The sequence below is a fragment of the Notothenia rossii genome, assembly GCF_949606895.1.
Source record: "Notothenia rossii genome assembly, chromosome: 7".
In the NCBI taxonomy this organism is placed as follows: Eukaryota; Metazoa; Chordata; class Actinopteri; order Perciformes; family Nototheniidae; genus Notothenia; species Notothenia rossii.
Window position 1 is genome coordinate 56666386 of NC_136905.1, and position 26435 is coordinate 56692820.

The window sequence follows — 26435 nt, forward strand, 5'->3', positions numbered from 1 at the left end:
AACCAGGGCCGTTTCTTCCTATAGGCGAACTATGCGGGGGCATAGGGCCCCGAGCTGAAAGTTCTTCTTTTTTTTTTTCTTTTTTTTTCTTCATCCGAAACACTAAAAAAGTTTAATTCATACACATAAAGATGAACAAAATTAGTAGAAGCGGGAGGGCTGAAGCATAGCTTGTGGAAAGTAGCCCTCCCGTGCATCATCCTAATACAGTGGCATTATTGCGTCAAAAACGTATAGAAATGAAGGAGTACAAAGAAATAAAGAAAACAGGAGAATTTTTTTAATAAAAGTTAGGGCAGGAAAACAATAAATGCATATATATATATATATATATGAAAACTAGATATAGGGTCATTTTCTGCACATGTCAGTAGCAGTTTCAATTATCTTTTTTTGGAAATTAAAATACTATATATAAATATATACATAGGTACACATGTACTTGGCAAATGAATAATAATAATAATATATGCATAATTGCATATAAACATTGTGAACACTTATTTTCAGGTGACTTTTTTTACATTCATATGTAAACGCTGTGGTTTGGAACTAATTTTGAATGTTATTAGGCATTTTATTATGGAAAATGTTGTGCATAATCAGTACTGTTTTAAGCTGTACTATCTCAACACATTTTAATAGATTGAGTTTTTTTTAAATATAGGAGTTGTCTGTTCATATTTACCAACACCACAGACTATTCGTAATACTTTTTTTTGGGATGTTATTATTTTTTGTAGATTTGTTGAGTACGTGTTTCCCCATATTTCGGAGCAGTAGTAAAGGTAAGGGAGAAATAGACTGTTATAAAGAGTATATTTTCTTCAAGAAGGTTCTTATTATGATACAAAATACCTATTGTTTTTGACAGTTTAGTCTGTACATAATTTATATGGTGCTTCCAATTGAGTTTTTCGTCAACAAGCGTTGGTGCATGTACAAGCAAATGTACATGCACCAACTTTTTCTATCTCTGTATTGCAAATCCGTATAATGCACTCATTTCTACTCTCAGACTTTGTATTGAATGACATGTAATTTGTTTTGGCCACATTAAGGGATAATTTATTAACTGCAAACCAGTTACTTAGTATTTCTAATTCTGCATTCACAATTTTAACAAGATCGCCAAGATTATGATGGGAGTAGAGAATTCAAAGTTCAGGTTCAGCCTCAATATATTTGGGGAGAATTAAAATGAGCCGTCTTTATTTGTAGACAGCCAAGCCCCCCTCCTGTGTTCGCAGTGGCATTTTTATATGTACAAAAGTGGTGGGGCACAAAAAACGTAGATGTCTATAAACTTCTGCAGTGAGGTTCATGGCTGGTGAGGCACTGGCACTGACTCTTCAGGTTTACAAATATTATATTTTGACCTAAATCAAAATATAATATTATTTTCAAAAGCTTTTTTTGTCTGATGCTTCGATTAATTTTAAACAGACAGTTCAACAAAAGGATACCCAAAAAATGTAATTTTATCATTTACATATTGAATTGTTCCCTCTTAGTAAGATCCCATTTTCAATAAAATTGCGGTCTTACCTTGACTTGAAGATGAAGTCCATTGGCCTATCCTTCTGGGCAAAAATCTCTATTACTTTTTTGTAAAAATCCTCCTTATCTTCTTGTAGCTTCAAAAGTCTAACATAAATCTAATCGATAGATTTATGATTAGAAAATTATAAAACTAAGGTAGACATGTGGATATTATCCGGCTGAACAAAACGTGCATTTATCTAACAGGTACGTTTCCCACAGATCTTATTTTGAGCTATTTTCTAAAATCCCATGGAGAAATATCATTGCTTTTTTGTGGAGGGAAGCCATGCGCAGCTTACTTCCTGGTTTTAGGACGCGTCTCTCTCCTCCTCTTCACACACCACACTTTTCGCGGCACACGTACTTACAGCCAATCAGCTCTGACTGATGTGAGATGACGTATGGTGGGGATGGCAGCTCTATGCCCCTATGGTCATTATTTTTTTGCCACACACATTAAATAGGACAGTACACTGAGCAAGCACAGTGTAGTTTTTATAGTCATCGTTCACTTAGACAGGGAGAGGAAGGGGCATGATCAGGTTTTGTCCCACATGGCTCTAAACAGCTCAATAGGCACACACTGTAGACTCTAATTAGAAGAACACAGACTAAAACAGCAATTTAAAGACGAATCAGATGATTAACCATGATCTTAAAATATATTTTATATATTTTGTTATTTATTTTTTGCATTTTTTTGTAATCATTATTTTTAATACTTTCTGCTGACACTAGGTGGGGCTGTGGAAGATGACAAATGTAAATTAAACATTGTTGAGAAAATGCTGCATCTCTTGCATTTATTGACATAAAGGAGCCTTATTGTTCACCTTTTTAATATCATTTTTTGTAATTTTCAAATGCTTGGTTTATGTGAATATAGCCTGTTTTCCTATTAACGTGTAACAGATTGATGCATCTCCGCAGATCATCTTAAAGGCTTCGGAATCCCCCGCATTGTAGTTAAAAAACTGTCAAAACTAGGGCCCCGAAACAGCATCTTGCATAGGGCCCCCAAAAAGCTAGAAACGGCCCTGACGCCAACACAAGTCTTCCTGTAGCTTAGGAGTGGTGACGCACAGGCATGCTACCGTGATGTTGTTTGTTTATAACCTAAAGTCAGCTGTTTACCTCTGGCGATCGTATATACATTAAAAAAAATCATAAAGTGGTGTTAATATGTTGAGAAAATATTTTAAAGGACACCTATCATGCTATATTTAAATGATAGGGTTTCCCACACATAAACTATACTTGGGCGGGCCGCCCAGGTATATTAACGGCCGCCCAAGTATATTTCGCGACTCATTTAGTTTTGGTTTTTTTTAATACGTTTTTTTTTAAATATTTTTTTTTTTATTCGTCCGTGACCACGACGCCATCTGCGATCGATTAACTTGTTGAAAATTATCCCTCGCTCCCTTGCTCTGATCTCGCCTCCTTCTGGCCTGTTAAGTGGCCTGCCTCACACAGGGTGACTGGCTGTCTACATGATGTGGCCTGCCGACGTGGCCACTGTCATACAGATCATAAATCAAAGCCCTTGATTGGTCTCTGTGTGTGATTCAAGCTCGGGATAACCTCAGCTCAGGTGAGGTAAAGCACTCTGAGTGTTTAGATAGTTAACTTAGTCTAAGTTCTCAGTGGGTCTCAAACGGTGTGGTCACCATCTATGTAAACACATATTTCCATTTGAGAGGGTAGTGATTTGTCTAATGCAGTGGTAACCAACCTTTTCAAGCCCAAGATCACTTTTTATTCCAAAATGTAAACCGAGATCTACCAATCCGATATCTTCCAAAAAAAACACTTAGGAGTAAGACTATTCATCGACATATTTAATTTTGCAATCAATTTATGTTACAACAGGCTCAATGTACGTGTAAAGATGCACACAAAGAAAGACACAGTTATGCACATTTATGCCTGTTGATGAATCACACAGTGATAGTTTACAAATGGTGGAAAGTCTGGGTCTTTTCTGCACAGCGCAACAAATCCTGAACGAACACCGAGCATCGCTGGTGCCCCATCGGTTGTGAAGGACACTATTTTATGAATGGGAATCTTGTACTCATGAACATAGTCCTTGAATGCCTTGTACACATCCTCACCCCTGGTTCTTTCTTTCAATGGGATAAGGGCAAGAAAGGCCTCCTTGACAGTAAAATCCGTGAAAACCATTCGGACAAACACACCTAGCTGTGCTGGGTCTGTGGCATCGGTAGACTCGTCAAATTGAACTGAAAAGTATTCCGAGAGAGACAAGTCTTTTAATACTTTCTGGGATACATCTTCGGACAATGACTCGACTCTTCTGGCTACAGTAGGTGCACCAAGTGGTACACTTTTTATCCTTGCTTTTATGTCCTCTTTGTTTTTGAAATCCGCAAATAAGGCGTCAGCTGTGGCGCTCATTGTTTTTTTGTGCTGAGCCAAAATATGGCTAATCCGGAGGGACGTTTCTGTAGCTGCTCTTTGCTGTTGGCGCGATGAAAAGCGACTGCTGTGCTTTTAGTCCTCTTTTCAGTTCATCAATTATTTTGGTTCTTAATGCGCTGTTGAGTGGATATGAGTCTTTGAATTTACCATGGGTGCTCGCATGATGGCGCTCCAGGTTGCCCCGTTTCGCCAAGGCTACCGCCTGTTGGCATATGAGGCATATAGTCTTCTCTTTCGCTGATGTGAAAAGAAATTCATGCTCCCATTCCGGGTGGAAATAATACGTTTTTGATTTCTTTTTCGCCGGACCCTCAGCCATATCGATGTTGGTTAAATATTAGCAGAGCTTGGTATAGTTTAAGTTACTCCTCAAGATGACCGTTAAGATACGATTGTTAACCCCACCCACAATTGCATGCAGCAATTCATAGGTACGTCAACATATCTAATAACCAATTGGAGTTTGTAAAATTACCTGTGCGTGATTCAAATCAACAAACCAGAGCTCGGTCTAAAAAGATTGTTTAAACAACCAACCAACCAGAGCATTACATTTTTTTCTTTTTTTTTCGAAATATCTTTTTTTGGGAAATATTTTTTTTTGGAAAATATATATATATATTTTTTTAAATGCTAAGGATCGACAGTGAAGGCTTTGGAGATCGACCAATCGATCGCGATCGACCTGTTGGTTACCCCTGATGTAGATGGAGAATAAAAGTGGACTTAAAACAGAACCTTGAGGAAAACCATTAGTAATGTTTAACCACTCAGAAGACAGCCCATCAAAATTAACACATTGGGACCTTTCAGAGAGGTAGTTCACAAACCACCCCACTGCATGGCTGGATATGCCAATACTGAGTAGCCTCTGCTTTAAGATGCGATGATCGACGGTATCAAACGCTTTGGACAGGTCAATACATAGAGCTGCAAAACTCTGCTTATTTTTCTAAAATACTCGCCACATCATTCACCACTTTCATTGTGGCAGTGATGGTGCTATGTTGCTTTCTGAAGCCTGACTGATGTTTAGAGTTGAGATGAAAGTTTTGCCAAAGAAGATAAAGAGTCCTTGACAGCTGTAGCAGCCCACCACCATGACCTGTTGATCCTTTGCTACTTCGATATTTAAGGCTAAAAATTCTAGTTGTTTACTAATAGATTTGGAAACCATCTTGGTTACACAAAACTTATTTTTCACATAAATGGCAACGCCACCACCTTTTTTAGGACGGTCGGTACGATATACACTATAACCACTTAAGTAGATGTCAGAGGCCAAAATAGATTTATCTAGCCACGTTTCTGATAAGACAATGACATCAGCATCATTTGAGCTCGCCCAAATGCGGACAAAATCTAACTTAGGTAACAGACTGCGCACATTTAAGTGAATGAATCCCAACCCAGATCTAGAATTAAAATCAGCAGGAGCAGCTATCTGACTACTACTGCTACTGGGCGGTCCAGGGTTTAGTTGTACATAGTAATAATAGCAAAAAAAACAAGCACCTTTTCCTCTTAACCAACACACATACATTGTCATCTGCTTTAAAGTCACCAGTAAACTCCGCGAAAGGGAGATTAGAGCTCAGGAAGCAGTCCTGAAGAACCATCATAGCAGGCAGAGAAAGACAAACATTTGTCGAACTGAATGTCTGTGACAAGGCAACCAGTAATTGTTTGTGTAACATATCCTAACCTTTACAGGGGATGGCCACTGCGGGCGGTACAACAGACCTGAATTCAGTCGACTTCTCAGGATGACGAGAGAACTTCTCATTGTCCAAAATAGCTAACAGGCATAGCAGAATCACGATAGGGGCCATTTTCCCAGACCATGACAGTTTCCGGATAGGCGCGCAAGCAGGCCCGAAATGTGGAGGCGCTCCGGTCTCTCCGCGATATCCCCGTTGCAGAACCTCCTCAGCACAGCAGGATAGGCGAAGCAGGCCCAGCTCGAGGCGTAGAGGCGCTCCGGTCTCTCCGCGATGTCCCCGTTGAAGATCCTCCTCAGCACAGCAGTACAGGATAGGCAAAGCAGGTCCAGCCCGAAACGTAGAGGTGCTCCGGTTTCTCCGCGATATCCCCGTGGTAAAACCTCCTCGGCACCGTAGAGCACGACAGGTGGAGCAGGTGGATACAGGCCTCCGCTACAGCAAGTGTAAAGCAGGCCGCAGCCCGAACGCGAAGCGGCTCCGATCTCTCCGTTACGTCCCCGTCCCCGGGGCAAAATCTCGCCAGGACAGCAGCACACGACAAGTGGAAGCAGGTCCCCGCCACAGCACAACTGGACAGGTGGAAAAGGAGGCCCCAGCCCGAGCAACAACGTGCAGCCGCTCCGTCTCTCCGCGACTTCCCGGGGAAAAAACCTCCCCACAGCAGCACAGCACAGGTGCACAGGTAAACCTCCTCTCCACGCCGACGGAAGAGAGGCAGCCCTGCCCCTCACTTTCCACACTCCGCTCGCTCTGATCGACGAGTGTTGAGTGTGGAATGCTGTGTGGTACAGGGTGCTTTAGGCCGCTAGCCAAAGTAAAACCTTTCCTCTCCAGGAACTGTTAACAATTTTGAAATTTCATATTGTGTTTGTCTCCCGGGGAAACACTCACAAGAAACACCGGCTGTTGTTATGCCTGCTGTGACGTTAAGTTACTCCGTTCTCCGCTTGTAATTATGCCTTTAGAAGCTTCACAATTGTATTTATCATCTGAATTTGCCGAAACAAGTTTAATATTCTGAAAGCCAAGACTTTGTTTATTTAAAATCAAACAAAACACCTGAACCCTGAAAAACTAGGCGTTGCGACTTCCGACTGATTTCGATAGAGCGGGTCACATATGTTCCCTCCATGCTCTAACTAGTAAAGACATTTAAAACCATCTGATGACTCTGTGCTCTCTGACCGGAGCCCTGCCGTGGTCGATTATCCACAACACCAGTTTAAAGGGGTCCAATACCCAACACATGTCCTCTTTAAAACCTGTTTGGTTTGTATAATCTCTCACAGTGTGCATCAAGACTTGGCTTAATATTGTTTCATGCAGTCGACTCTGCCGCAAGATGATTTAGCCACACACAACAGCAGGAAAAAACAAACACCCTTTATCAACCAGTGGTTGGAGTTTCTCTTTGTTCAACTTCCTCTGAAAGGAACACCACTAAGTGTAACCTTTTCACCGGCTAATATCCAGCACACATGCGCTCGCTCGACCACTCATTTTCAAATTCACAGCCACTTTAACCTATATTATCCAGTCAAATAAAATGTCCGCACACATGCCCAGCGAGTGACTCACACCTTGAAGGTTGGCAGGTCAGTTTAACCACTGCGAGGACAATGAGAAATCAACACTGAAACAAATGCTGCTCGCACCATGCGAGCCTCATTATAGAATGTGTGTGTAAATCCAAGAGTTACCGTGATGATATGGTGACCTTGAGCTGCTCAACATGCAAATTGGCCACTGCTAATGGATACACGTTGAAAGAACAGTGGTGCAGGAAAAGGTCCTCCAAAGGGCAGGTGGTACTAATATCACTAACGACGGCTCGGTTCTATCCAAGTGTGAGAGTGACAGCCAGATCAAAGCAGCTCAAGGGAATCCAGCCATCATTAATTGTAGTACACCTGTGCTTACCCTACAAATGTCCACCATGAATAAGTGCTATTAACTTTTTTCTCCTTTTACCGATATGGCAGTGGCAGCAGCTTGAACTTTAATTAACTGCACCTTTTTTTCCTCTTTATTCTTTGGTTTTTAATGGTGGCTGCCGTCCAAATGTTACATTGTCGCCACCTGTTGGATTTCAACAAAATGTCCACTTACTAAATAAAAAAATAAATTCATCCCAAACATTTCACACTTTGCTATAATTTCCTTATTTTCGAGAGAGCCTTAAAGCTTCTTTAAACCGCTGAAACCCCTAAAATCCAGAAAAGAATAGAGTGGTGCAGTGATGACGTATTTTTGTAGGCCATTCCTGAAGTTATCATCGCAAGGGCTCACTTGACAAGTAGCAATGGGATTTTACAATTGGATTTCGAAAATTGCAGAAAATAAGCTCTGTGGCAAACACATGTTTATCACACTTTTGTACGTCTTTCATACATGAATATGTGTCCCCTGTAGGGATGGGTATCGAGAACTGGTACTAAGTCAATAGCGGTACCTGATTGGACGGTATCGGTATACCGTTAAGCCGCTGGACAAACGGTGCTGCTATCGGTATATGTGTTACGTCTACTTCCTTAGTTTAACTTTAAACCATTCTGGTTAGTTGGGAACCCTCATCCCGTGTGATGTATCCGGTTTTAGACCCCTCTGATTGGCCACTGTAAATGCCACTCGTCATCTCTCTCAACAGCCCTCTTATTATTGTTGTGAGACTCCCGCATGCATGGCGGACAGAGCGAAGCGATCAAAGGTCTGGGTGCACTTTAAAAAATGTAGTTGCGATATTGCAAGGTGCAATCTATGTACTCAATCAGTTGCTTGTAAAGGGGGTAACACAAGCAACTTAATGAAGCATTAAAACAATGCCTAAACAATGTGGTTGCTAGCGATACTGGTAGTGCTAATAGTGCTAGCGGGCTTCAGCCGCGCCGTGTGTAAATATGACCTGAGCGAAGGCTCGCAGGCAGGTTAGCTGCTGCGCACGGGTAATATGTTTTGTTTACCTGAGTGAAGTCTTGCAGGGACATCACCTTGTCTTTTTTTAGTTTATTAACACTGATTAATGTGAGCTCCTATTTGGCCTTTCATTGAATGCTTTATAAACCAGTTAAACATACAGAAGTCATTGTGAATTTGAAAACTGCATTTAAATGTTGTTAAAGGTCAATGTTTCAATGTGTGGTTCAGCAATTGTTGGTTTACTAGGAATTTACATATTTTAAGCTCAAATACCTTGTTTTATGTTTAAACTTTCAGACACATTTTGACGTGTTTCAGTTCAGCACATCATTTATTTTGTGATGATTTAAAAGTACAATCCAGAATAATATATGTACTCGCCTTTATCTTTTTGCCAGCTTAGCCTTTTTACCAATTTCTTCATATCACAGTTTTGCATGATGTCATTGTAGGACAATGTTTTAAGGATCTCTTGTCGAGCTAGGTTGTCAGTTTGAAATGTCTGGATGAAGATGTAACTGATTTACAAATGTTAAAAAATGTTTAAAAAAATGCCTCTTTTCATCCTCTGTCCGAGGGAAAACCCCAAAAAGCATGATAGATCAAGCCAGGCCCCTCTAAGTTATTTATTTACTTTTATCTGCTTCTGAGAAGCTAATGTATACGTTATACAGTTATTTCTGCAAGAAAATTACAATAAAATTAATCTTCACATCTTGTATTCATGTCTATAATTTTGAGGACCAAATTATTGAAAAGTATCGATAAGAGTATTGAAAAATACCGATACCGATAAGCAGTACCGGTATCGGTATCGTTAAAATCCTAACAATACCCATCCCTAGTCCCCGGTGTTCCAGGGAACTCACCAAGTGTCAGAAAACACAACCCTCTCTATTTTCCTCCATACCCGGATCTGATAAAAACTGATCCAGATTTGAACACTGTCCTGACGTCATGACGGTGGCGCTACGGCTATTGGGCCAACTCTCCACCTATCAGGGGAATGTGGGGTTGGGCCACGGCCGGCCATTGCCGCTCGAAAGCGCTGGAGACGCTGTAGTACATCTGCCAGGCCTGTAAGTGGCGCTGTAGTCTGCCACAAAAACAGCGAAGGAGACTTCCCGCGCATGGTTGCCATGGTTGCCCTTCTGTTTATTCTCCGCTGTGGCTCTTTTTCTCCCTCCCCGAGGCAAGCGTTTGCTCCCGCTGCTGTAATTCAATGCAATCCCTCCCCGTCGAGGCAGGCACTGTAATTCTCTCCGGTTAGTCCACCAGCAGATGACAAACACCCACCACTCCGCCTCTTCCAAGGAACGAGGGGACCGTGCGGCAGAGTTTCACTTAGGTTTTCTTTCGCCGGTCAAGATGTCCGTTAAAGTTAAAATTTTCCGGACAAAATTTGAAAAGTGCCAGTCAAAGGTCTTCTTTGTTGTTTATTGAGCATCAAAACAAATGAATAACGACTCTATATAATAATATAATAAAACACGGAGGACAGAGATCTATTTTTCTCCCCCTCTTCTGACTTGATCAGAGCACGCTCCCCTCTCCTGCAGGGGGGCGTGGTCAGCTGCAGCTCACAGAATCAGCCCCCTGCAAAAACAGGGCTGGAGAACAGCAAATAGAGCTAAATGAGGCATGGCTAAAATGCATCATCTGTTTGGTATTTTGAAAACAGAAACGTATAAATATACCTTATATAGGTATGGCCGGGCAGTGTTTCCCACAGATCTGAAATATACTTGGGCGGGTGGTGGCAGCGGGTGGGGGGCGGGGGGGGCAGCGCAAAAAATAAATAAAACAAGTTTTAACAACATGTTTATTTATTGACTTTTCATTCCTGTATAATCATTTTGCGCAAAGATTGCACTGTTTGTCAGAGCACTTCATCCTTCTGGGTTTCATGAAGAACAGCTCCAACGCCTGTGTGTATGGGAACGCCTCTGGTGCTGGTAGTGTTTCCCAGAGCTCTGAAATATACTTGGGGGGGGGGTGGTGGTAGCGGGGGGGGGGGGGGGGGGGTTGAGGTGACGTGCAACAACATTAACCTTTCTGTTGTTCGCTTGTTAGCAGATCCTTCACGCGATGGCAGAGCGAACAGGTACAGGCAGGGCCCATAATGTATGCCCCTATAGTTTAAATCTACTACCCACACATGAACATATGGAAATGGGTTACTATTTAAAAAAAATAATGTTTTTATAAATGTATTTAGGAACGTATCCATTTGATTTTAAGTGGGGGTTGACCTTAAATCCTCTAGGGGGGTCCGGGGGTATGCCCCCCCGGTAAGATATTTTTTTTAATTTTGGAGTTAAATGCATCAATCTGGTACACTTTGAGGGGGAAATAAAGAGACTAGATTTATGGAAACACCTATAAGAAACAGAACTGTATACATTTCAATAATCATAAAATCATGGCCATAACCAATAACATACCATTTCCAATATGAAAAAAACACTGAAACTTGTTTAATAATTTATTTTTGGTTCATTTATAGTTGTGAGTGTGTCTGTGCTCCTGAATCAGCCTCTCCTGTCTCTCTCCTCTCCTCCCTGCTCCTCTTTGAGGCAGCAGCAAAGACTAGTTTTCTCTCAACAAGTTTTAAAAGTGTATATTACCTTTTTTCACCCAGTTAACTTTTTATTTATTTATTCATGCATGTTTTACTAATCATTACATTACATTTCATTTAGCTGACGCTTTTATCCAAAGTGACTTATAATGACCGAGTACAGGGACATTCACCCTGGAGTAACTAAGGGCTAAGTGCCTTACTCAAGGGCACTCTAGTGGTGGTGTTCCTGGCGGGATTTGAACACAGCCTTCCGATCTTCAGCCCACCTCACTATCCATTAGACCAGGGGTAAACAACAGGTCGATCGCGATCGACTGGTCGATCTTCAAAGCCTTCACTGTCGATCCCTAGCATTTAAAAAAATATATATATATATTTTCCCCCAAAAAATATTTTCCAAAAAAAAAGAAAATGTTCATGCTGTGGTTGGTTGGTTGTTTAAACAATCTTTTTAGACCTAGCTCTGGTTTGTTGATTTGAATCACGCACAGGTAATTTTAAAAACTCCAATTGGTTATTAGATATGTTGACGTACCTATGAATTGCTGCATGCAATTGTGGGTGGGGTTAACAATCGTATCTTAACGGTCATCTTGGGGAGTAACTTAAACTGTACCAAGCTCTGCTAATATTTAACCAACATCGATATGGCTGAGGGTCCGGCGAAAAGGAAATCAAAGACGTATTATTTCCACCCGGAATGGGAGCATGAATTTCTTTTCACATCAGCGAAAGAGAAGACTATATGCCTCATATACCAACAGGCAGTAGCCTTGGCGAAACGGGGCAACCTGGAGCGCCATCATGCGAGCACCCATGGTAAATTCAAAGACTCATATCCACTCAACAGCGCATTAAGAACCAAAATAATTGATGAACTGAAAAGAGGACTAAAAGCACAGCAGTCGCTTTTCATCGCGCCTATAGCAAAGAGCAGCTACAGAAACGTCCCTCCGGATTAGCCATATTTTGGCTCAGCACAAAAAAACAATGAGCGCCACAGCTGACGCCTTATTTGCGGATTTCAAAAACAAAGAGGACATAAAAGCAAGGATAAAAAGTGTACCAGTTGGTGCACCTACTGTAACCAGAAGAGTCGAGTCATTGTCCGAAGATGTATCCCAGAAAGTATTAAAAGACTTGCCTCTCTCTGAATACTTTTCAGTTCAATTTGACGAGTCTACCGATGCCACAGACACAGCCCAGCTAGGTGTGTTTGTCCGAATGGTTTTCACGGATTTTACTATCAAGGAAGCCTTTCTTGCCCTTATCCCATTGAAAGAAAGAACCAGGGGTGAGGATGTGTACAAGGCATTCAAGGACTATGTTCATGAGTACAAGATTCCCATTCATAAAATAGTGTCCTTCACAACCGATGGGGCACCAGCGATGCTCGGTGTTCGTTCAGGATTTGTTGCGCTGTGCAGAAAAGACCCAGACTTTCCACCATTTGTAAACTATCACTGTGTGATTCATCAACAGGCATTGGGAGCCTAAGCAATTGACATGTCACATGTAATGAATGTTGTTGTCAAGATTTTTCAACTCTATTCGTGCAAAAGCACTCCAGCACCGGCTATTTAAGTCTTTATTGGACGAGCTCGACTCTGTGTATGGAGATTTGATCCTTCACGCAGATGTAAGGTGGCTCAGTCGGGGCAAGGTCCTCCAGCGTTTTCTGGATTTGCTGCCAGAGATCATCCGTTTTCTGAAGTCGAGGGACGAGGAGTATGAGCAGCTGTCCGATGATACTTGGTTATTGGACTTGGGGTTCCTTACCGATCTGACTGCAAAACCCAATGACCTTAACCGAGAATTGCAAGGGAAAGACCGAGAGCTTGGTCACATGATTAGCGCAGTGGAGGCATTCAAAGTGAAGCTCAGTTTGTGGACCACTCAGTTAGGACATGCGAGGCTGACACACTTCCCAAATCTTGAAAAGGTGTCACAAAACCTCACAGACAAAATGGCTTTCCATCCTGAACAATTCTGCGCCCATTTGAACAAACTGAAATCAGAATTTGGTGCTCGATTTGTGGAGCTACAGTACAAGACATGGGGCAAGTAGTTGGTTTTGTATCAAACCCTTTCCTCAGCGTTGACATTGAACAACTGTCAGCTAAAATGCAGGACGTGTTTACATTACCTATGGGTGTTGACATGGAGATCATTGGAATGCAAAGCAACATTGAATTGAAGGCCAGAGCAAGAGATCAGGACTTTTGGTCACTCGTGAGTAGAGAGAGGTATCCACTGATTGTGTCATGTGCGCTTAAACTGAAGGCCTACTTTGGCTCCACATACTTATGTGAAACGGCCTTTTCACAAATGAAAATAATTAAATCCAAGTATAGAACTCGTATGACTGACGCACATCTTACTGACTGCCTCCGGCTGGCAATCACTAACTATCAGCCAGATTTCAAAAGGCTTACAGATAATGTGCAGTCACAGCAGTCTCATTAAAGGCAGGCTGATAGAGCAACTTGAGCATTGAAAATATATTGTGCATTGAACAGAGAAACTTAATATGGATTACATTGAACTGTAGGCTAATGTCTGTACATGTGAATATTACTAATTTAACTGAGAAACTAAATATAGTGCATTCAACAGATACTGTAAATATTAATAGTTTGTATTGAACAGATATGCCTAACGTAAATATGAATATTGTACATTGCACAGATAAATGTGCATAACTGTGTCTTTCTTTGTTTGCATCTTTACACGTACATTGAGCCTGTTGTAACATAAATTGATTGCAAAAATAAATATGACGATGAATAGTCTTGCTCCTAAGTGTTTTTTCTGGAAGATATCGGATTGGTAGATCTCGGTTTATATTTTGGAATAAAAAGTGATCTTGGGCTTGAAAAGGTTGGTTACCACTGATCTACATCAATAGTTTAGGGGAAAATGTCGATGGAGCAACCTTACATTTTTATGTGGATGATACCGTGATGTACTGTGCAGGTCCCTCCATTAAGGAGGTTGTTGTTGAATTGCAAGCTGTTTTTAACATTATTCAGACTCAGCTCTCTGAACTAAAGCTTCTTTTAAATGTTGATAAAACCAAGGTAATGCTCTTTTCAAAAGCTAAAAAGACACCAGAGCCTGTTTTAGATATTGTAACTACGCAAGGAATAAAACTTGAAGTGGTTACCTGTTACAAATACCTTGGTATCTGGCTTGATGATTGTCTCACTTTTAAACGTCATGTCAATAACTAAGCTTAAAAAACTGAGGGTTAGGCTAGGTTTGTTCTACTGGAACAAGTCCTGTTTCTCGCTTAAGGCAAAGAAAAGGCTAGTCACTGTGACCTTTTTACCTGTGCTGGACTATGGTGATCTAATGTATATGAATGCACCTGCCAATTGCCTGGTCAAGTTAGATGCTGCGTATCACAGTGCACTGAGATTTGTGACAAACTGTAAAGCATTAACCCATCACTGTACCCTGTATGCAAAGGCTGGTTTGCCTTCGCTAACTGTACGGAGGCTCAGTCACTGGTACATTTTTATGTACAAAGCCATGTTAGGGAAACTTCCATCCTACATCTGCTCTCTGATCTCACAGCGAATTGTAAGTGGCTACTGTCTGAGGTCGCATGCTGTAGTTTTATTAAATGTGCCAACTGCTAGGACTGTCTTAGGGAAGATAGCATTTAGATGCGCAGCTCCACTGTCTTGGAATAGTCTGCAATTGAATTGGAAACTGAGCAATCTGGTGCCACTAAATGTTTTTAAAGCTCGGTTGGATGCTACTCAATCGGAAGCTGTTGGTACCTGTTCATGTGGATAGTTGGCGGCCCACCAGACATTCTCATCCGGCCCGTACGACGGGGGTGACTGTGGCGTTGGCGGAGTGGTTAGTGCGTTCGCACGTCTCGTGAGTAACGTGCAGCACCGGAGTCCAACAGAGAGGCAGCAGCTGCCGGACAGTAGACTGCGTACTGCGAAACCTTCCCTGCCTTGAAGAAGAAGTGATCCTTCTTGTGAAGAGTCTGCTTTGTGCGCTCCGCACCACAGCAGTAGCCCCGCTGCGAAAGAGTCCAACAGAGAGGCAGGAGCTGCGAGACAGTAGCTTAGAAGCAGGGTTGCGTTGTAACCATGGTTGTAACGGAATACATGTAATGGCGTTACGTAATCAGAATACAAAAATCAAGTAGGCTAACTGTATTCAGCTGGCGTTACATTTGAAAAACGAGTAATCTGATTACAGTTACTTTCATAAACTAGAAGTGAATACATTTTGGAATACTTATTGGAATTATTGGTGGAAAAGTTTCCTCACAAAATGTAATATTCATTACCGGCAGAACTGTGTGCACACTGCACAGCGCTGCAGCATGTCTGTGAGGCCCCGCCTCCACACGCAGATGAGAGAGAGAGATCTCTTTTAAAATATATTGAAAGTTAGAAACGGAGATGGTTAGATAAAATGTGCAAGATAACATTTATGTAGCATTTCTTTATTGTCGAAATGATGACATTTCATAACGGGATCAAATCAAAGTGAATGCTGCTGCTGAATGCATGGGGCAAGTGACTGGAAAAAGTTTTAAAAGTGATTATATCGTTTCAGATAATAATAATAATAATAAATAAAGATAATTCATTATATTTAGGGGCGCCTTTCAAAGCACCCAAGGACACCTTACAATTCCTAACATATTCCAAGGAAAGGTTTTAAGACAGTACAAAGAATGCAGTCCGGGTGATGTTTTTTATGTGTGGTGCAGATGAGAGGGAGCTGTCCAGAATGACACCAAGATGTTGTGTTTGAGTTGTGCTCTCGATAAGCCATTAAAACAGTAAAATAAGTGTCTCCTGTTCACCAAAACATACCCATCTGTTATGGAAAAATAAAGTATTCTAAAAGTAATCTGAATACGTAACTGTATTCTGATTACTTTCAGAGCATGTATTCAGTAATCAGTAACTGATTACATTTACAAAGTAACCCTCCCAACCCTGCGTAGAAGTGATCCTTCGTTAGCGTGAAGAGTCTGCTAAGCTTACGCGGTCCGCAGTACCTGAGCGTGCTCCACTAGCACCCGCTATAAAAAAATCGCTGGCCCGCGATAGTGTCTATTGGACACATTTTGGCCCTTGGACAAATGTAGTTGGTGATCCCTGCTGTATGATGTCCTTTTTGTTGTTCTGTTTATGTTTTTATGTTTCATGTGGAACCTACTTGAGCAGGTATCCCTTGAAAAAGAGATCAATGATCTCAATGGGATACACGTGGATAAATAAAGGTTTGAAATGAAATACACACAAACGCAAAAATACACAAACACACACACTCGCGAGCTTCCCCCAGGCCAGTAATACAAGCGAAAATATGTTTCCTCCATACTACTTTGGTCATTTATTAGCCGCTAATAATCAATCAGATCGATGGATTCCAGAAAAGAGGAAACTTTAAAGGCCTTTTTCTCAAAACGATGACTCTGTGACAATCATATATAATGTGACATATTTTACTTAATATTTAATATTTGGAGTACAAAAACAATCCTGATATCATTAGAAAGCTAGGAATCTCCTCTTTCCAACAGTGTATACAAATGTGACTTCGGGTCAATGTGACTGATTTCGATGGAGCGGGTCACTTTGCATTAGGTAAAATAAAGCAGGCAGACATAACAGGAAGAATATGTACATTTTAATCCAATCAAATAGGACATTGTCACACCAGTCAAATGTATCCATGTACATTACAACCAATAAAAAAGCTTAGATTTGTTTATTTGTGTGTCAGCCTTTAACCTAGATAGATAAACTTGCGAACGTCAGAAGAACCAGCGCATAAGAAAACTAAATATAGTCAACCTAAACTGAAATTCAACAACTTGAATGTCACATCCCTGACATCCACAACTCCGGAGCCTGGACCTTCAACCATAGAACCAGCGCAGCCAGATGAACCCAAAAGCAGCAGCTCTGCGGCCGCAGAGACTGTCAAAACCGCCGGCATCGTTGAACCAGTCCGGTTATTTTTATTTTGAAATTCAGTTCCTGAAGGACGCCAAAAAAGCCAGAGATTATGGAAACAAACCAATAAATAAAAACAAGGATAATTGTGTGTTATTTTGAGTAAATAACAGTGTGTTATTTTGAGAAGAATAACACATCTGAAGGAAAAAAAGATTTTAAAAAATACAGTTTTCAGTATCCTGAGGCTCTGAGCCCCATTTATTTTCCTCACAGATGGCAACAAAAGTCAGACATTATATGATTTAAAATAAAAGCAATAATTGTGGCTTGATATTGAGTAAGAACATGTTTTTATGAACCACACAGCTTCCGGTCTTCCACGACCCGACCTGAGAAAAAGACGTGCTGCAGGCACGAAACACATTACCAGTCGAAATACATTGCTTTTAAAATCGTTCTATGTGACACGAAAAAAAGGGGCTAATCGTGTTGGTGAACACGAATCAATAGATTACATGTTGTGACTATATCACAAAATGCCATGAGACTGGGTTGGATATCAGTAATGTTTCTGTTTTATTTTGAAATGTTATCTGTTCCTGTTTTTTTTTAAATTCAGTACCTGAACCTATGTGTTCATAAAATAGTGTGTGGGAGCTTAACTGTGTGTATTAAAATAAAGCGGAGCATTTTCTGTCAGCTCAGATTTTAATTCTGCTTTTTTAAACTGTAGTTTGTGCTCATGTGTTTCATTGTTGGTGCTACTGCCAGAATATGCTTCATGAAAGGCAGGTTTTTCCTATAAATGACATTTTTGATCCGAAATAGCTACATTTATTATTTTCCTATTGTCACAACTCACATTGTTCTGTTGTTTTATATAATACACTTAAGTAAAAAACATCTTCGTGTTATTCCTTTTTATCTTGTATTTATTTCGCATTGCATTTAATATTGAGGTGATCCAAAAGTACTTTTGGATTTTGATATTCAGATTAGGTTACTGATTATATTTTCTCAGAGGTATCGGAACAGAATACATTTAAAGGCCCAGTGAAGTGCATTTTTTTGCACCAAAATGAAATGGCAGTTTCATTCCTTACATATCATTGTGCCTGTTCATGGCTAAAATAATTTTTAATAATTCATAATTAATGAATTAATGAATTATTAATTTTGCCATCTGAGCCTAACGGAAGTTGCAGACGATAGTGGCTGTGACGTCACAAGATGTACCCAGTTGCGATTGTAAACATGGCGGAGACTCTGGAAAGTGATACTAGTGTGAGAGAAATGATTGATTTGGACAGCTTTTCGGACAGGATAGATGAGGAAAGTGATCAATCTGGTGCACTTTGAGGGCAACATTAAGAGATTTATGGATACAGCTCTCAACACTCATATGAAACATATATTTCAATAATCAAAAAACATTGGAATGATTTCTTAACCTATTTTATACAACTAATATTACATAGATGGAAATATTAGTTTACATTGATGACCAAACCCACTGAGATAACTTAGGCTACAGTTTACCTCCCTGAGCTGACGTTATCTCTCTCAGTCCCACAGGAGAGCACTCTCTCTCTCCTTATTGTTGAAACAGCTAATCTCCGTTAGCTCCGAGCTAGCACCAGATGCTAACAACAACCCTGTAACTCTCTCTTTCTCTCTCTCTCGAATCGACCACTGGCCTTTATTTATCATGATCAATCAAATAATCTACGAAACAATGACCCCAGCCAGGCTCACCTTCATCTTTTGGGAACAGAAACATCGCCACTTCGGCAGACTTGACATTACTACAGCCAGCGGCAATGCATCGTTTCCCCTGTGTTTTTCATCCCTCTTTCTTCACTGTCGCCTCCATTGTCAGGTTTTCTCGATTGGAAATCACTTCCAGTCGACTCCGACACACTTTCCAGGAAAATACTAGCTCAAAAACGTTGAAAAATTCGACTTTGAAAAAGAGAAAAAACGAACGGTGGTGAATGTAAACAGTGCAGCGGCGTCCATCTCGTGACGTCACGCAGTAGATCGCAAGCCACGCCCACGAAGGCGAAGGTCGACTGCAGATTTCCCCGGAAAATTCAAAACTCGTCAAATTTGTTGCTATTCCAACATTTTTTGATATGGGTTCCAATGGACAATTTTGGTCATTACTATACGTATTAGCATAACAGATCATGCACAGGTGCACACTTCACTGGGCCTTTAAAGTAACCCTGTTGGTACAATAACAGCCATAATGTCTCTTCTTCTGTTAAAAATCTAACTCTTTAGTGTGCAGCTTCAAAATGTAAGATTGACCATTAGGAGGGAGGTTGATGTTATGGCCTCAATGATGTACTTAATAATGATGAAGGATTACAATGTTGTGGATTTATTTGAGTAGAACTGTAGGCAGCAGAAAATAAGTGGACTGCACCACAGTGTTTTTTTCCTCCCTGTCTCTTCATCCCTGCCTCCATCCCTCTCGTTTTGCCTCAGTTACTTACAGCGGCTCCACTAGGGATTTTCTCCAGTCACACCTCTCAGTCACTGTTCTGGAGTGGTCAGCGGACAGCACAACTTGAATGAGTGCATTTTAAAAAGGCCGATCTCACTGAACTGAAACGCTGGTGTCACATCGGAGCGTTCGCTTGTCAGACGACACGAGAATAAAAAGTCTAAAAGGGAGAGAAGCATGAGTGGAATAGAACAAATAATTGTCCTTTAACAGAAAACCCAAGTGTCTCAGTCTGGGTAAATCACATTTGGCTACAGCAGAGATCCGTGTCCTCCACTTATACAGATGCTGCTGATCTCTTAAATTACTATTCCGGAGTTGAGGACGTTCCCTTCAGGGAAATTAGGAAGTGCTGAGATACATATTAAGTGTGAAACACAAAGGTGTATCATAATCAGCAGTGAGAGTAGAGAGCTGAGTAATCCAGGGACTTCTCCACTACCACTCATATTCAAATAGATACATAGTGTCAAATCACCTGATTATATGTGACGTGCAGCTGTTTAATTTTAATTTTAGGGTTGATCGCAATATGCCTTATGAACATTTGTTGATATACAGTGCATCCGGAAAGTATTCATACCCCTTCACTTTTTCCACATTTTTGCAGCCTGTTACAGCCTTATTTCAATTTGGATTACATTCATTTGTTTTCTCAACATTCTAGACACAATACCCCATAATGACAAAGTGAAAAAAGTTTTAAAATAATGTTTGCAAATGAATAAAAAATAAAACACTCAAATATCACATAGACATAAGTATTCACACCCTTTACTCAATACTTTGTTGAAGTACTGTACCTTTGGCAGCAATTACAGCCTCAAGTCTTCTTGAGTATGATGCTACACGCTTGGAACACCTATCTTTGGGCAGTTTCTGCCATTCTTCTTTGCAGATTGTCTCAAGTCCATCCGTTTGAATCGGGAGCGTCGGTGCACAGCCATTTTCAGATCTCTCCAGAGAGATATTCAATCCGGTTCAAGTCTGTGCTCTGGCTGATGCACTCAAGGAAATTCACAGACTTATCCTGAAGCCAGTCCTTTGTTATCGTGGCTGTGTGCTTAGGGTCATTGTCCTGTTGAAGGGTGAAGCTTCGGCCCAGTCAGAGGTCCAGAGCGCTCTGTAGCATGTTTCATCAAGGATCTCTCTGTACATTGCTGCATTCATCTTTCCCTTGATCCTGACAAGTCTCCAAGTTCCTGCCGCTGAAAAACATCCCCACACCAGGATTCTGCCACCACCATGCTTCACTGTAGGGATGGTGTTGGCCAGGTGATGAGCGGTGCCTAGTTTCCTCCAGACATGATGCTTAGCATTCAGGCCAAATTTGGTTTCATCAGACGGGACAATTTGGTTTCTCATGGTCTGAGAGTCCTCTGGGTGTACCATGTGGGCTTTCATGTGCCTTTTGCTGAGGAGTGGCTTCCTTCTGGCCATTCTACCATAGTGCGGAGTGCTGCAGAGATGGTTGTCCTTCGAAGGTTCTCCCATCTGCACAGAGGAACACTGGAGCTCTGTCAGAGTGACCATCGGGTTCTTGGTCACCTCTCTGACTAAGGCCCTTCTCCCCTGATCCAAAGTTTGGTTTGGGTGGCCAGCTCTAGGAAGAGTCCTGGTAGTTTCAAACATCTTCCATTTGCAAATAATGGAGACCACTGTGCTCGTTGGGACCTTCAATGCTGCAGACATTTGTCTGTACCCTTCCCCAGATCTCTGCCTTGATACAATCCTGTCTCTGAGGTCTACAGTCAATTCCTTGGACCTCATGACTTGGTTTGTGCTCTGATATGCACTGTCAACTGTGGGACCTTATAGACAGGTGTGTTCCTTTCCAAGTCATGTCCAATCAATTGAATTTACTACAGGTGGACTCCAGTCAAGTTATAGAAACATTTCAAGGATGATCAGTGGAAACGGGATGCGCCTCGGCTACATTTTCAGTGTCAAAGCAAAGGGTGTGAATACATACACAATTCTTTAAAAACGTTTTCTATTTTTCATTATGTGGTATTGTGTGTGGAATGTTGAGGTTGTTTTTTAATTCATTTTGAAATAAGGCTCTAACATAACAAAATGTGACAAAAGTTAAGGGGTATGATTTAGGGATGTGCATCTCCATCACTGACGGCCCGTCCACACACAGGCATGAAAAAAATCTTTCAAAGCCTCGCCCATTCACTTGAATGGGGTGATGTAAAAGATTTGTAATCTTCGCCGAACTGCATTGTGGGGAGCGGAGCATGGCTTTGCAAGCCTCTTGAGCATCAAAAGTTGAGCAATGTTCAACTTTTGATGCTCCCGATGCTTTCGAAGCTGCCATCAGCCAATCAAATCCCGTTTATGCAAATCCCGCCAGTACAAGTGCTAGCCAATCAAACCGCGTGCAAGCTGGGAGAGCCAGACCGCAGTTCATTTCCTCATATTCCAAACGAGAAATTACGGTAGCAAATCACCCGGTTCTTTACGACCAGAACTATTTACCGGGATACAAACCGGAGGAACCAGGCATGGAGGGAGGTGGCAGAGACAGTGGGTGAAACTGGTAGGTTTTCGCCTGTTTGGGGAGTTTATATCCAGTTTACTTCGTTTTAACATTGCTATTGCTTTGTATGTCGGGGGCGGGAGATTCATGTGATTGGTTGTTGGTCGCGTTGCTCGCAAAAAATCGGCAAGCTTCAGACACGCCCAGCATCAAGATCTTTCAAGATTTTTTTCATTCCTGTGTGTGGACGGGCTGTGAGGCCGATGCGATGCGCATCTCGATACGCTGCCAACGATACGATACATTAACGATACATTTGAAATGCCATGCAATACGATTCACCCCTGTTGCGATACAGTTTGATACGATTTGATTCAACATTATGCGATACTGGGCGATTCAACACGATGCAAAATAATGATACTTCAATATGGTACGACAGGATTTTTGTTTTATTCCTTATATGCAGCAAATCATAAATGAACAAAAAAAGTGCTTTACATATGTGGTTCTCTCTACTAGTACTGCTTATCCCATCATGCTGTTTCTTTTTTACCTTAAAAAACTCTCCAGAGTACAGTACAATTGTATAACACCTCACAGTTAAACAATTTAATGATGCATTGCCCAGGATTAACAATGTGCAAATAACAACTACCATAGTGCAATGCCCATACCACTGCCAGCCTGATGTGCTTAACACTCATAGGCTAACTCACCAGTGAGCAGAAAGCAGTGGTTTCTATATGAACAATAAAGAAAATAACCTTTACAAACAGGTATTTCATAACTGCTTACAGTAAGGAAGACATTTACACTATTATTGGCAGTCACAGGCTGCTGTAAACTAAACACCACTCTCTCTGACAGAACACCTCACTGAGTGAATTAACTCGTATGTATAACTTTCAGGTTTCTCTTTTCAGCCGCAGACCCCATGTCGCCTCTTTGTGTGCGTTGCTTAGTTCCTTGTACTACTTGTGTACTTTAAAGCGGCACAGCCTCGTTTAAAATTTGTGAGCGATTTTTCAAGTTGGCCGTCTTTCTTGAAAAAGTGTTGCCAAACGTTTGATATGTAGGTATTTTTAACTGAGACTCTCGGCCTCCGTAGTGCGAAGCAAAGATCAAAGATCGTCTCTGTGGAGTGCTGACAGGATGAGGGGATATTATATGAATGAATCGGTTTTTTTACAGATGCAAAGACGCTACAATTGATGCATCACGAGTTCAACCCAAACTGTAGCCGATGTGCACTCGCATCTTGAACGTTTATGCCGGTGCACTGAAGCAAATCGGTGAATCTTAACATCCCTAGTATGAATACTTTCCGGATGCACTGCACGCAACTACCACAATATTAATGAGCTTTGCAGTGGTTATTGATTTATCTTATATTCAGGACAAAAGTCACAACCCCATATTTGGAACAGGTAGACCCATACGCAAGAAAGTCAAATGGGATTCTAACCGAATATAACTAAGGATTCAACAAAGACTTGTCTGAATCGCAGAACTTAAATACAAAGTTATCTGAAGAGGGAATGAAGTGCAGGTGGAGAGATGGGCAGGGAGGCTGAGGTGAGGGAAATGAGCCAAAAACGCTGGTGGAGTGTTGGCATGTTTTTGTAGGCTGCCCAGGAAGTTAGCATCGCGAAGGGCCCCCTAGACAGAAAAGGAACGGGATTTTTCCCATTTTTCTTTGGTATATCGCAGCAAATTTGCCATTGTTGAAGTCTAAATGCAATCGCCCGACATAAAAAGCTAATGCTAGGCCCTAAACTAACTCACTGTCACATGGCTGCGCTTCACCGTGGCTAAGCTAAAGGCGGACATCTGTTTGGCGTAATGTCATTTAGTAGTTTACTTACTTGTCAACCGCCGTTGTTATAAGCTTAGAACACTTAAGAATGGGGTAATAACTGAACTATTTAATGTCAGAGAACAAAACGTGAATACGGCTTGTTTTAACCACAGATCTCATTTCAGGGCCTCTAACCATAAACGTTCAAAATATAATTGACGTTGTTTCTGCACCGCTCTATAGGGAGGAGAATGGAGAGGAATGTGATGATGACTAATAACTAACTATGCTGATTTAGAGCCGTTTACCACTTCCTGTTCTCTCCTCTCAAAATCATCGAAGCTTCCATGTATCATGAAAATGGCGGCAAACAGGTTAAGTATCATCATCATCAAGACATGTGTTGACAACAGAGCTTATTTTCTGCAATATACCAAAATCCAATGGGGAAATCTCACTGCTCTTGCGATGCGAACTTCTCCGCCTACAAAAACATGTCATCACTGCACCACCCTATTGGATGTAATTAATTTAAAAGGTCAGACAATGAGCAAACATGGATCATACACCACATATATCCATATTGTCAATGACAAGTGAACGTCTTCTTCTTTTTCTTCTTCTTTTCTAATTGGAGTTTTTTATTTGTTACTTTTAGCCAGCAAACATTTTACCCGTGGTCAATGTCCAGAGTGTGTGCTGAGAAAAATGTCCGTTCTTTTGGTGCCATAATATCTCCCATGTATGCGTGAAATTACAACCCAAGCATTGGTATTTTGGCTAATGAGATGTTTTGTGATTTGCGAAGCAAGAGTAATAAAATGTGTTTAATAAGGCAGTTGTGTCCAGGGGCCAGATGTGTCTCCATATGGTTATGAAAAATAATAAAATCACATCATTAGCAGTGTGTTTATCAGCACTTAACAACAGCTTTGGAAGCCTCAGCGAGAACTCTGGCCGGTAGTTAGGATTCAAAAGAAACCGAAATCACAGCCAGTGTAAAAAGTCATTTAAAGACATTTATGAGATAGTAAAGATGCAACAATTGAGATAGATAGCAAGTCCACTTCTCACTTACACCTGTGCCATTGAATGGAACACACAAAATAACACATGCACAGTTTCACTTTGTCTACATGACCTTTTTAAATCCACTGTTTTCTAAAAACCTAGCACAATTACTGCCCTTTCACTCCTCAAACCATTTTGCCCTCAATGTAACACAGTTGCTGTGTGTGCTGTGACCTTTCCGCCTCAACCTGGCTCAGAGTTTAAATGGAATCTGGGTGTTTTCCGAGCTGTCTGGCAACGAGCCTGGCACACAAAATCAAACAATATCTTGCCGTTTGACTTTGCTTTAGTGTTAAAGGTTAACTGTTAATCAGGGTGTCGTTTTGGCGGCTGTAGAAAGACACGCATTCTGTACTTACAATGTTGTTCCCTCCCCTCCTTCTGTCTCTTCTGTTCTTTCAGTTGCTTCCATGAGAGTACTGAAGAAAACAAATCCAGTAAAAAGGGTCTTTTTTCTACACAGGAAAATGGTCAGTTTGTTTCAGCCTAGTCTGACTCCAAGGTAGTGAAATGGCAGTAGGAGAGTGGGCATTTGGGCAAGTGTTGTAGTCAAGTCACCAATTCACGAGTCCAAGTCACTCTCGAGTCCCCACTCTTTGAGTCCGAGTCCATGTCCGAATCACCTAGGGAGAGTCGAAGTCGAGTCCGAGTCACCTAGGGAGAGTCGAACTCGAGTCCGAGTCGAATCCGAGTCCAAGTCCGCGACACCCAAGAAGAGTCAAAGTCAAATCCGAGTCACAAGTCCTCATGTATTAATCTTATGGATATATTTGTTGAAATGTAGCTGCTCCTCTACATTGCTTTTATCCTGTCATTTTATACTAATTTGTCTATTGAACTGCTGTGAAGGAAGTTTGGCTACAATTCTTGTATAAATGGTGCTATACAAATACAAAGCTTATTACTAATATTATTATTATCATAATAATTATAGTGAATGTTTAAATGATATCAATAAAGATTAAACCCCAGAAAGCACATGGCTACTTAACATGCAACATTACGACATTCTGTAGTAGCCATGTGCTTTTGTGTTATCGGCTGAATCTTAATTTATTGATTTGATCACATTACTCTGATGATAGTGTTCAAGACAGCCTACCTATATGTCTGAACTCGATCCTTAGAGTAATGCGTTATGGAGCCTTCTTTTCAATATTTGTTCTAAATAACTAAATAGCTCTTTCCCAAAGCAAAATCTGTGAAAGCATACAGCAGGGTGTGTCTCTGGACATCTTTACACTGAAATAGCGAGGGCGCGCCCAGTACTTGGGGGCGCGCCCAGTAGTACTTGCACTCGCCCTGCAGGTGCACACGCCAGGACAGAGTACATCTGATTTGAGACAAAACTTGCTCGAGTCCAAGTCGGAGCGTCAATGTACAAGTCGAGTCCGAATCATCGTGTGC

General features: G+C 41.2%; 1 protein-coding gene across 1 annotated transcript in view; it reads right to left on the reverse strand.

Moving 5' to 3' along the window:
* The window catches only part of LOC307047234 (uncharacterized protein), a 323132-nt gene extending 303757 nt beyond the window's left edge, over positions 1-19375 (reverse strand). The window contains exon 1 of the mRNA XM_079694083.1: positions 18915-19375. Within this exon, the coding sequence (XP_079550209.1) occupies positions 18915-18962 (48 nt within the window). The 5' untranslated portion in view covers positions 18963-19375. The remainder of the gene's footprint in view (positions 1-18914) is intronic.
* Positions 19376-26435: the final 7060 nt, after the last annotated feature.